Here is a 13107-nt window from a genome sequence, read left to right on the forward strand (position 1 = left end):
TTACTTACTGTGTGTTCATACACACCGCTGTGAAAAATAAGTGTGCTTAACTGTACTGAACGTGCATTTATAGTGTACTTCAAATCTTAAAAGTAACTTTCTTAAAAACTGTACTTGCAGATTATATTATATTATATTAATTAATTAAATAAAAGGGCACTAAAGTGTCCTTAAAGAGAGTTCACAATCATTGTTTCTTAACAGTTAAGTAGACCTTTAAAAAGTTCGCTTTGTAATAATGTTAAATTTACTTTAAAGCACATTTTAAATCATTGTTATTATAATCATGTACACTGATTTTATGACATGTAAAGTACTTGATTATAACTGTAACTGTCGTGTGTTATTCAATATCAAATTTCAATTTAAATATTAAAGTTAGTATACTGTATTTTAAATGTACTGAACAGCAACTTTATCATTACAAATTGATAATTGCAATTAAATATATTATATACAAGTTTCAGTAGAATTTGCATTAAAGTATAATTTAGTTTCCCATAAATAATCGTCAATATACAGTATTTCAAAGACAATAAAAAAACAAAATTATGAAATTACATAAAACTATGTATTTAGGCTCTACTTAAGTGGGTCAAAAGCACTCTAAAGTTATGCATTTAATATCATTTTAATCTTGAATACATTTTCATTTAATTGCAATTAACATGCAATGAAGTGCCGAACACATTACATTCAGTTCACATTTAAGTATATTCTTTGTTATTCTAAGTATATTACTTAATAAGTACTCTACACTTTATGTCAATAGTCCACTTTAGAGTAACTATAAGTACTAACTATAAGTAACTTTGCAATTACATGTCAACTAACTCTCAATAATTTGCAACTAAATGTCAACCAACTCTCATTAGAGTATTAGTAGGTTAGGTTTTGAGTTATCAGAATAAGTTTGCATGCTTACTCTGTTACTTATAGTTTGAATGTCTATGGGGGACCAACACAATAAAGTGTAAGCAGATATTAACCCTCTAGGCGCCACGGTCGAGTTTACTCGAAGAGATGCGGCTCTGAATAAAACGGCCGATTTTGTCAAATTGGGTGTCAAATTTCGTTCGTCCTCCCTTCCACTGGATGGCAGACATGTCATACTTCATCCCCAAATCAAAAAAACGTCATGTTTCTATACAAAATGTTCGAATTAGAGCGCATTGAATCAGTGCGATCAAAAGCGGAGCTAGTGTGCGAGTGAGCCATGTTATCAGATCCTCTCCGCAATCGCGGCGACAGTATTGTGGTGGAGACTTTGTCTAATGCCACTGGGTATGTTAGACGAGGTCGAAGTATTCATAGGAGAGTTAGGAGACAACGTGGAGGCAGGGTCAGGAGTCGCAATGACAATGACAGCAGTCCGAGCTGTGCACACTCGGCGTGCTCGCGCGAGGCAGATCTGGGCGCGCTGCTCGTATCATCTCACTCATGATCTGTGCCTTGCCGTGGCGAGTGAGCGTTTGAACTAAACAGGTCGTGTCTACTTGTGTTTGTATGTCATATGAATAAAATATATTTGCCCCATACATGGAATCAGAGTGCCTACTGTATTTAGTAAATGGAAAATCTCTACAGCAAAAGGCCAATCACTACATGCATTCGGTTTGTTTCTACCATTTATTAGTAATGATTTACACAGTTTGTTTACTACTTACTATATACCTGAGCATTCAGTATTGTGCAATATAGCATACAGAAGGTGATGGACATTTTGGGGGAAAAGAAGTGCTGCATTTTATCATTTAAACATGTGACTTTTCATGAAAATTCTATAATACAAGATATGACCACCATATGATGTCATAATATGCAAATTCGATGGGAAAATGTAATCCCTACATAAACTTTGGGTCTTCCTTAATATTTCTCTAATTTACAGAAAGTCTCTATCTTTTATCACTTTTAAGATATAGCCTTTAGAAATTATGATGTCAAAATCGAACGTTTTAGGAAAAAACCTCTGGCGCCTAAAGGGTTAAGCAGTTTACTAATACTCCAATGACTTGTAGTTGACATACAGTTGCAAAGTTAATTTTAGTTCTGTTCTGTTCTCAGAGAGTTTAGCATGAGAATGGACATGACAATGTTAATGTATTTGGTCTTAGTGGAATAGATCTGCTATGCTGCTGCTGCTACTGTTGTTGCTGCTGCTGTTGATTTTTTCTGCTGTCACTGCTGCAGAGCAAGTATGGAGACTTGCTGCTGCCAATACATACATAGACATGCTGCTGTGAGCATGTAAGACATGCTGCTGCTGTACAAATAGCATGCATGATACTACCTTACGTTAGCCCTATCTACCATTTTATAGGATGTTCCAGTTTTTTTTTTTTTTTTTGGCATCATGGATTAACCCTTTAGGCGCCAGAGGTTTTTTCCTAAAACGTTCGATTTTGACATCATAATTTCTAAAGGCTATATCTTAAAAGTGATAAAAGATAGAGACTTTCTGTAAATTAGAGAAATATTAAGGAAGACCCAAAGTTTATGTAGGGATTACATTTTCCCATCGAATTTGCATATTATGACGTCATATGGTGGTCATATCTTGTATTATAGAATTTTCATGAAAAGTCACATGTTTAAATGATAAAATGCAGCACTTCTTTTCCCCCAAAATGTCCATCACCTTCTGTATGCTATATTGCACAATACTGAATGCTCAGGTATATAGTAAGTAGTAAACAAACTGTGTAAATCATTACTAATAAATGGTAGAAACAAACCGAATGCATGTAGTGATTGGCCTTTTGCTGTAGAGATTTTCCATTTACTAAATACAGTAGGCACTCTGATTCCATGTATGGGGCAAATATATTTTATTCATATGACATACAAACACAAGTAGACACGACCTGTTTAGTTCAAACGCTCACTCGCCACGGCAAGGCACAGATCATGAGTGAGATGATACGAGCATCGCGCCCAGATCTGCCTCGCGCGAGCGCGCCGAGTGTGCACAGCTCGGACTGCTGTCATTGTCATTGCGACTCCTGACCCTGCCTCCACGTTGTCTCCTAACTCTCCTATGAATACTCCGACCTCGTCTAACATACCCAGTGGCATTAGACAAAGTCTCCACCACAATACTGTCGCCGCGATTGCGGAGAGGATCTGATAACATGCCTCACTCGCACACTAGCTCCGCTTTTGATCGCACTGATTCAATGCGCTCTAATTCGAACATTTTGTATAGAAACATGACGTTTTTTTGATTTGGGGATGAAGTATGACATGTCTGCCATCCAGTGGAAGGGAGGACGAACGAAATTTGACACCCAATTTGACAAAATCGGCCGTTTTATTCAGAGCCGCATCTCGTCGAGTAAACTCGACCGTGGCGCCTAGAGGGTTAAAGCTAGTGTGTGTACCTGGTCACCTAGATACCTTAAATTTATTGGCTTGACTTATGTGTATCTGGGTTAGCGAAGTCCAGATTTATTTAACTAGTGTTTTAGCAATGTGTACCTGGTGCCAACCTTTAGATGTATCTAACTAATGACCTAAACTAGCTATGTGTGCCTGAGCCAATACGGCTCAAGCTTGGTAAATGGTAAATGGACTGCATTTATATAGCGCTTTCACAGACCCAATGGCCACCAAAGCGCTTTACATATTGCCTCACATTCACCCATTCACTCACTCATTTATACACCGACGGCGGTGTCAGCCATGCAAGGCGCCATCCAGCTCGTCGGGAGGAGCTGGGGTTAGGTGTCTTGCTCATGGACACCTCGACACTTGGTCAGGTGGAACCGGGGATTGAACCACCTATCTAGGGTTTACAAAGAATGGTGTGAAAAGGGAAAAACATCCAGTATGCGGCAGTCCTGTGGGCGAAAATGCCTTGTTGATTCTAGAAGTCAGAGGAGAATGGGCCAACTGATTCAAGCTGATAGAAGAGCAACTTTGACTGAAATAACCATTCGTTACAACCGAGGTATGCAGCAAAGCATTTGTAAAGCCACAACACGCACAACCTTGAGGCGGATGGGCTACAACAGCAGAAGACCCCACCGGGTACCATTCATCTCCACTACAAATAGGAAAAAGAGGCTACAATTTGCAAGAGCTCACCAAAATTGGACAGTTGAAAACTGGAAAAATGTTGCCTGGTCTGATGAGTCTCGATTTCTGTTGAGACATTCAGATGGTAGAGTCAGAATTTGGCGTAAACAGAATGAGAACATGGATCCATCATGCCTTGTTACCACTGTGCAGGCTGCTGGTGGTGGTGTAATGGTGTGGGGGATGTTTTCTTGGCACACTTTAGGCCCCTTAGTGCCAATTGGGCATCGTTTAAATGCCACGGCCTACCTGAGCATTGTTTCTGACCATGTCCATCTCTTTATGGCCTCCATGTACCCATCCTCTGATGGCTACTTCCAGCAGGATAATGCACCATGTCACAAAGCTCGAATCATTTCAAATTGGTTTCTTGAACATGACAATGAGTTCACTGTACTAAAATGGCCACCAAAGTCACCAGATCTCAACCCAATAGAGCATCTTTGGGATGTGGTGGAACAGTAGCTTCGTGCCCTGGATGTGCATCCCACAAATCTCCATCAACTGCATGATGCTATCCTATCAATATGGGCCAACATTTCTAAAGAATGCTTTCAGCACCTTGTTGAATCAATGCCACGTAGAATTAAGGCAGTTCTGAAGGTGAAAGGGGGTCAACCACAGTATTAGTATGGTGTTCCTAATAATCCTTTAGGTGAGTGTATATGTGCGAACATGTATATCTATTTCACTTTAACGTGTTCTCATGTCAGCAATGCTTAGTCGCTGTATGCTCACAGCAACTACATAGACCGCTTGCTGCTGTTGTATAAACACAAGCTGCTTAAATGTTCAGTAATTCACTCCTGCGTCAAAGTCAGGACTGTTAAACATGATGCATGATTTTAAAATATTTGTATGTGGTTGCTCATTTAGGAATTAAAAGCAGACCATGCAATAATGCATAGTGATATTGGTCACTGGCTGCGTATTTCAAGAGTTTCATGACAGAACTGTGTATTTAGTTAAATGTGTAAAGTGGAATATTGAAATAAAGTGTTACCTGTATATATATATATATATATATATATATATGTGTGTGTGTGTGTGTGTGTGGCAAGCAGTGCAGGGGAAACGGTGCAAGGCCGGTGGTGCGAGTGCTACTGCACTGCTAGAGTCCCACGGAGGAGCTCCGGAAGGATAAAAGGAGGAGTGACGACAGTGAAGGATGGGAGAGAGGACCAGACCTGGGACATTTATGTTGTGTTTTATTATATTTATATGCAGCAGTCGTCCGTGAGGGTTATTTTGTTATTTTTTATATTGTGTGATTAAAGTTTTATGTTGAATGTTTGCTGGTTCCCGCCTCCTTCTTCCCTGAACTTGAACCTTTGTTACATTGGTGCTGAAACCCAGGAGGAAGGAGAAAAACACGCTAAAAAAGAGCCCTCCCCATTGTGGGAAATCCGCGATGCCATCGAGCAGAGCTGTGCAGAGTCTACCGCAATGAATGCTCGAGGCGGTGGGCTGGAGTAACTAGCCGGTGGGACGGATCAACTCGCTGCCGTCTGCCTGGGTTGTGGATGGCCGGCTGCCATCTGAGAGCTGAGAGGGGACGGAGGAGTTGCTGCCGTTTGCCTGAGGCCGTCCACCATGATGGGGAGGTGCAGGGAACGAGGGGCTCACTGCTGGGTGACCGAAGCTGGAGGAGCTGTCGCCGTACACCAGGGGGTGGAGGAGTCAGAGGGCCGTCCACCGAGGGGTATCCAGCGACACTGGCAGGCATCACATGACTTTTTTCCTTTTTGCTCTCTCCCCTCTCTCGCCTCTATCCCTCCTCATACTTCCGTCTCATTTTCTCTCGCCTAATCTATCTTTACCCCCAGATGTTTTGGCTGCTGTGATGGATTAGAGTGCAGTCTCGGTGCTGCCCCCCGGCCCGTGAAGGGCAATGGGTGTATGTGTTAAGCAGGGCGGGGGCAAGAGCCGTGGGAATGGAGCGAGCACTCGTGCCATCTAAAGTCCCAGGTAGGAGCTCCGGAATGATAAGAGGAGGAGTGACAGTGAAGGATGAGAGAGGACCAGGCCTGGATTCTATGTTGTTGTTTTATGCTTATATATGGCAATCGTCCATGGGGGGCTGCCGCTTGACTTTGGTTTTGTTGTTTGGTTATTTTTGGATTAAATGTTTATATCGAACTTACTCCGCCGGTTCCCACCTCCTTCTTCCCTTATCAACGAACCTTGTTACAATATATCTAAGACTTTACTTTGATAGTCCACTTTAGGCACATATATGATTTGTTAAAATTGCATTGGCACAACAAGCTTTCTCTGCTATAGAGTGTAATCTACACGTGACACATGAGCAGTGTTTCTCTCTGTGTGCTTGTTATCTTAACTATGCTTAAGTGTTGACAAGTAACATAATCTTGTGTCTGAGCTCTGAGAGGAGACTCAAGGGTCAAAAAGTTATAGAATTCTGCGACATATCACTTTCAAAACAATCCGGTTTGTTAATTGCCAAGGCAACATGGGCAAACCAATGGATACGCAGAACCAGGAAGTAGCTCTGCCCACAACTTCCTTGTTAAAGCTGAACTTACAGTTCAGAAATCTGTTCCCATCCCTGATAACAGACACACACACACACTCCACCACAACACAAACAGCTTTACACACATACTGTATGAGTACCTTTTAAACCTGTAGCTCCCTCCAGTAGTCAACACGAAGCACGAGGTCTTGTTTAAAAAATGGGGTTTTATTTATCCAACATATCATGTCAACCCGTGAGAACTGGGTGGAAAAAGAGCAAACAATAAAAGGATACTATAAATAAATGGCATGTATGTATGTCTTGAATTCAGATTGTGCCGCTACACACTAGTTAACACAAGCTATGCACATGAAATATATCACAGAAAACCGGATACAAAAGAGACAGAGCTCGTGCTTCGTGTTGACTACTGGAGGGAGCTACAGTGAGAACTCGTAGGCTGCTTTCTACTTAAGAGGGGCTAAAAATTAGTCTTCTTCCTTGTCTTCTTTCTCCTCAGATAATATACGTCCAGATATGTTTATATTCTTAATATTTACTTAGTTTGGAGAGCTCTTGCCATGCTATGTTTTTAGCGCTTCACTTCAGGTGTTGTGCCCTTTTTAATTACATGCGGAACACAGGATTGGCGCTAATTAGTTCTGCCTCTACGATCTCCTATTATTTTCAGGTAGGAACCAAAAACAGTAACAAACTTAACTAAAAAAATGTGAGGCAGTTACAAACACAAACACACTTTCACAGACTCCATCAATTTCCTTGTCATCATTTTCACCACAAACAAAAGTTATATTTAAATCTACAGTATATATAATTTCCGGGTGCAGAAAAGCTCCAACGCCCCTCTGTGGTTACCTGATAAACTGCATAGCAGACCAAATTCAATACAATTCTACAATGTTAGTCCTTTGATTTTGAAACACATACAAACAAATATTTGTAATTCTCAGTTTTAGATGACATTCTGATCAACCATACAAAGACAGAGCGTTATGGTGTGCAAAAAGAATGGATGAAAAAATACAAAACAATATACTGTATCAGGGTGTGTGCAAGGCGTGTGGCATTGCCCACTAACAGCTGATGTTACAGGAGCTCCAAAGATTTGAGGCATGCCACACAGCAAACCTCTCCCTGCACAGCTGCTCTGCGGTGTGATACTGACACAATCCTTTTGGGAGATTCTGCTGAGTAAGGTAAACCTTCTCACTGCGTCACTCTCACACACATACTCTAGTAACTTAGTGAAATTTACTAGGGAGTTGTCCACATTCAACAAAAGTATACTTCTATATTGTTCTCCTTCACATTGAACAATTATGCCAATCAGTTCATCAATGAACTGTGTTTAACGACAGTATTGAAAAAATAATAAATACTTAAAATGCAGAGTGAAATAAGTAGAATGAGAAAACTCAAAAAGCAGAAACTAAAATCAGGTTCCACTTCCTTATTGATGAAATCACACCCATGGTCATGTGTCTTCCTTATAAAATGAAAAGCACAATCAACATAGACCAAACATAATGATACATAACGAACATAATGCACTTAGATATATAGATAAGTAGATAGATAAATAGGCAACTAGATAGACACAAATGGCACAGTACAGTTTATTCGGACCAACTGTACTTCTAAACTGATTGAATCAAACTGAGAAGAAACTGAGAGTAGTGAGTGTCACAACTGTGCCAGATCACCAACTGACAAACCTGCACAAAGTGTAAAATTACAAAAACAGTACTTTCTATACATCTCTCTAAAGACAAAATAAAAGTAAAGGGTGAATTTCAAAAAGATTTACCAACATTCTGAAAGAGCAAGAAAGATTTACTTACCAGCAATTCTGTCTCGCTCCATAGCTGGATTATGGTTCCTAACAGCCACATGTGGTTTCTAGTGTTTCTCCTCCTCTCCCTTTATTTGCAGACTTCCCCTTTTGGTTTTTCCGAGAGTTTAGTCATTCTCTCTCTCTCTCTCTCTCTCTCTCTCTCTCTCTCTCTCTCTCTCTCTCTCTCTCTCTCTCTCTCTCTCTCTCTCTCTCTCTCTCTCTCTCTCTGTCCACTCACTTTGTTCTTTCTTTCTTTCTTTCACTCTTCATTTCTTTTTCTTTCTTTCTTTGAAATATTTTCTTTCTTTCTTTCTTTCTTTCTTTCTTTCTTTCTTTCTTTCTTTCTTTCTTTCTTTCTTTCTTTCTTTCTTTCTTTCTTTCTTTCCTCTATTTTCCTTCCCCAATACAGATCTTAAAATAGTTCAAAGTGTTTAATTGACAAGTGCTTCCAATGGAACTGCACTGACATGTGCTGATCATATGGCTTCATTCGATCTTCTTTTGTCTTTCTTTTGACCTCCTTTGACACTGAAGCCTTATTGTGTCTCTGAGATGGGTATAAGCCATGTGACTGTATAAACAGCCTCATGCTCTCACCATGAAAGCAAACAAGAGAAGTCTGATTTTGATACAGCTGAAGCAACATGAATTTACTATTTCATTACATTATTGAAATGATGCAACTATCTGTACCCTATTTTTGTTAGCATAAAGGCTTTTTAAAAATGTATTGGCCATCACATACTGCATTTAGGAGTGTTGTTCTATGGCTGTGCAGATAGCCTGTTTGTAATTGAGTCATTAATCTGGTCTTGTTTTTTAAGAACAGCATTAAATAAAAATGAGTTTTTAAGGCTTTCAGTGACAATGAACACAGTGAAATCCTTGCAGTGAAAGCAGTGGCATTCAGCAGCTGCCCATAATCTACATGTAAATACTTTAAAAAAAAATATATATATATATATTTATTTATTATTTTGTTGAGCACCCAACCCTGAACATATTTGTGCGTGCTTTTACTCAAAACAAAATCATGATGACCTATGACCTAAACCTCACACATCTAAGATCAAATCTAGCGTGGCATTCTGATTAGTGTATGTGCAAGATATTAGGATACAAGACCTCCTCTCCATTTCCAAAGGATAAAAACGGCCTCATATCACTCTACCATACTGATGATTATTCCTTCTGGGTCACTGATGACGCAGATGAAATAAGCCTATAATAATCTGGTTCTAGAAATAATTGGCTTTTTTAGGAAATACAGTATTTCTTTTGCTCGAACATGCTGTTGATATAAATCTTCTGACAGGGTAAAAGACACGCCTGCAATCTAAATATCAGTGGTTATACTGCTAACGGTTTATTTTTAAATAATACTTTACATAAAAGTAAGGTTTCAAAATGGACTGAAAACCAATTGAACTCTTTGAACCCTCACATATTGAAGGAAAAAGCAGAGTGTGCAGCTATGAAGGAAAGACTTCAGATAAGAAAGGAATTTTTAAAGGGGTGTAAGACTTTAGCCAGCAATACTTCCTCCAACCACTTGGTCCGGCCAGGTAACACACTGTACCATTCCCATTTCAGTTGAAATAGGCTCTCATCAAGAATCACTGTCTTTTCTTATTATTGACACACCCGAGTTCCCAGTTATCCTCTGTTACCCTTGGCTAGTTTCTCACAATCCTCAGATTGACAGGCCAACTAGCCGTTTCACCAGATGGAAATATACATGTCCAACGGGTGGAATTCTAACATCTCCTAAGTCTTGTTTGGGGCCTAAACGACAACTTTGGATCTAGCATGAGTCAAATACGCCAAAAACTAAGACCGTTCCATACATTCGTAAGGCACTAGAGAATGGATTTATTCTGCCTTCCACTTCACCGGCAGGGGTTGGCTTCTTTTTTGTGGGTAAGAAGGACAGAGGTCTTCGCCCATGCATTGACAATCGTGGCCTAAAGTACATAATATTGAAGAATCGATATCCACTGCCACTTATGGCCACAGCCTTCAAACTCATCCAGGGCACTACTATCTTCACTAAGTTGGATCTCCAGAACGCATACCACCCAGTGAGTATCCGGGAGGGGTAAAAAATGGCTTTCAACACCCCTACTGGGCATTACGAGTATCAGGTGATGCCCTTCGAGCTAGCTAATGCCCCAGCAGTCTTCCAAGCACTTATCACAGATGTCCTGAGAGAGATGTGTGTTTGTATATCTCGATGATATCTTAATATTTTCCCAGAGTTACGAAGACCACGTTCAACATGTTGGCATGGTTCTGTCTTGTCTGCTCTTGAACAACCTCTTCGTCAAGCTAGAAAAAAGTGAGTTCCACATCACTACAGTATCTTTCTTGGGTTTCATCCTTTCATGTGGCAGTGTACAGTTGGATCCCAGCAAGGTTTGTGCAGTCCTGAAGTGGCCCCACTCTGATTCATTGAAACAAGTCCAACGTTTCCTGGGTTTCACCAACTTTTATAGGAGATTCATTCGATGCTTCAGTTCCATTGTGTAACCTCTCACAGCTCTCACCAGGAAGTCACCAGAGAAAGCTAACCAGGTATTCAAACGACTCAAACAGCTATTTACTTCAAATCCCATATTGTAAAATATGGGAGCCCTCCTTCAAGGTAAACTACATCCCCACTCTATCCTGAGACGACCCTGGTCCCACATATCCATGGATTTTGTTAATGGCCTACCCAATTCTCAAGGTAACACAATGATTATTGTAGGCCAGCAGGCAAGACGGCGGAACTTCTCATGCAACAAGTCTTTATAATTCATGGGTTTCCTCGGGATATGGTGTCTGATCAGTGTTCCCAGTTTACCTCAAGATTCTGGAAGGCTTCCGGATGTCTAATCGGTTCCACCATCAGCTTGTCCTCAGGGTTCCATCCCCAATCCAATGGCCAGACAGGGAGAGTGATCCAGGAGATTGAGAAGACCCTCAGGTGTCTAATCTGTTAATTTGCTAGTTGGTCTGGGTGGAATTTGCCCATAACACTCTCCATCACTCATCATTGGGTATGTCTCCATTTGAATGCCAGTTTAGGTTCCCCCCTCTCTTTTTTCTGAACAGGACCTACAAGCACAGGTTCCAGCAGTGGCCCAGTTAGTCCGGAGGTGCCGGGGGGTTTGGCGGAGAGCTCGGGCAGCCCTGTTAAAGTTGTCTCGAAACAACAGAAACAGGCCATTTGACGTTGGCAGATATGTCCATCACTCCGTCCTAGGCAGAGTGTGGCTTTCGACTCAGAATCTTCCATTGCGCCTCGAGTCACAGAAACAAGGTTCTTTTGCCTGCAAATCCTCCTCCCAGTTGCCAGGGGGCAACCATTGGCAAGAACTCTCAGTTGTACTTAGCAATCATTATTGATGATACTCACCTGTGTAGGGCCCTTTTTAAGCTTGCCTTTAGTCATTGTTTTTTGTTCAGTCTTGAGCCTACCTACCTGTGTATCCCTTTGCATTCCGTGAGTCTATTGTGAGGCATTGTGTATGTTTTGTTTTCCTTTTTGTGACTATTGGAAGCTTTGCTTCTAGTTTATGTGTTTATACTTTGTTTTTGGACCTTCTAAAAATAAAAGCGACTTGGAGTTTATACTGCGCATCCCCTTTTGTTATTCCTCCGCACAAGGGTCTCAAAATCCTCAACCTTGAGTTTCCTCACTCAGGGAGAACACCAGCTCTGTGTCCAGGAGAACGGGATTCTAGTCCCACTAAAGACAACATTCAATATCTTAGTCTATATACTGGCAGTTCCTGCTTCTGTATCATTACAAGGGGTTACAGCAGAGTTTAAGGGTATTTTCACACTGGCAGTTTTGTTCGGAACAGGGCACGGTTCACATGTGAAAGCTGTCAAGCGGATTTGGGAGTGCACAGAGGTACCGAAATCAAGACTATCTGAAGGAGGTGGTCTGAGTTTGGTTGCATTCGAACTGTGCCGCGATTCGTGTGAATGTGACTCGGGTGCACGCTTGTTCAGGAAGTAAAGTAGCCTACGCATGCGTTTTAGCAGATTACGATGTATTTAGTTCAATAAACCACATATAAGGGATGATAGTGATGATGATTTACCCTGGATACGAATGCGTGTGAGGCTGCAGTGTATTCGCACATAGCAATCAGGGCAACAAATTAATGGCAATCCACTGTCAGAGTCCGTTTGCAAGCTGTAAAAAAAGATGCTTTCATACGACACACAAACAGTAAACTCAAGTATTGTTTACTCTGCTGCGCATAATTGCATCATATTAATAAAAAATCAATATATTGACTCTCGTTCCGTGCATGTTTGTGATGACGTAAGATGCATGCAAATGCACTACGGTTCGATAGAGTCAAGATGAGTGTGAAACCAGACCAACGCTCCAGGAACAATCGCACTCGGATTCGGACAGCAGTAAATGTACCCAGTGTAAAAATGCCCTAAATTAGGGGGTGCGCTTCATTAAAAAACATTTGGCAAAATCCCAGCAGTGCAGATATTTGTTCAAAGACCATAAAGCAGTTAAAACAGAATGTAACAAAAAAAAACCATGCAGGTAATAGCAATATAATTCCTAGTTATATTTGTACTAAATAATAAAGGAAAAGGCATAAAAAAGAAAATATGTACTTATTTATTTTGTATAAAAATACATTTGAATTATTATTAATGATTTTAAATCAATAAT

At 40.6% G+C, this 13107-nt stretch overlaps 1 protein-coding gene across 2 annotated transcripts in view; it reads right to left on the reverse strand.

Annotated features, from left to right (window-relative positions):
• The window catches only part of septin9b (septin 9b), a 163710-nt gene that overhangs the window by 131715 nt on the left and 18888 nt on the right, over positions 1 to 13107 (reverse strand). Inside the window, exon 1 of one of the 2 annotated variants that reach the window (XM_056246189.1) lies at positions 8422 to 8557. The exons of the other annotated variant lie outside the window; for it this stretch is intronic. Within the exon in view, the coding sequence (XP_056102164.1) occupies positions 8422 to 8443 (22 nt within the window). The 5' untranslated portion in view covers positions 8444 to 8557. Of the gene's footprint in view, positions 1 to 8421; positions 8558 to 13107 lie in introns of those variants that run through there. 2 annotated transcript variants of the gene reach the window in all.

Source organism: Rhinichthys klamathensis, unplaced genomic scaffold (genome assembly GCF_029890125.1).
Source record: "Rhinichthys klamathensis goyatoka isolate OS25496 unplaced genomic scaffold, OSU_Roscu_1.1 h1tg000036l_1, whole genome shotgun sequence".
In the NCBI taxonomy this organism is placed as follows: Eukaryota; Metazoa; Chordata; class Actinopteri; order Cypriniformes; family Leuciscidae; genus Rhinichthys; species Rhinichthys klamathensis.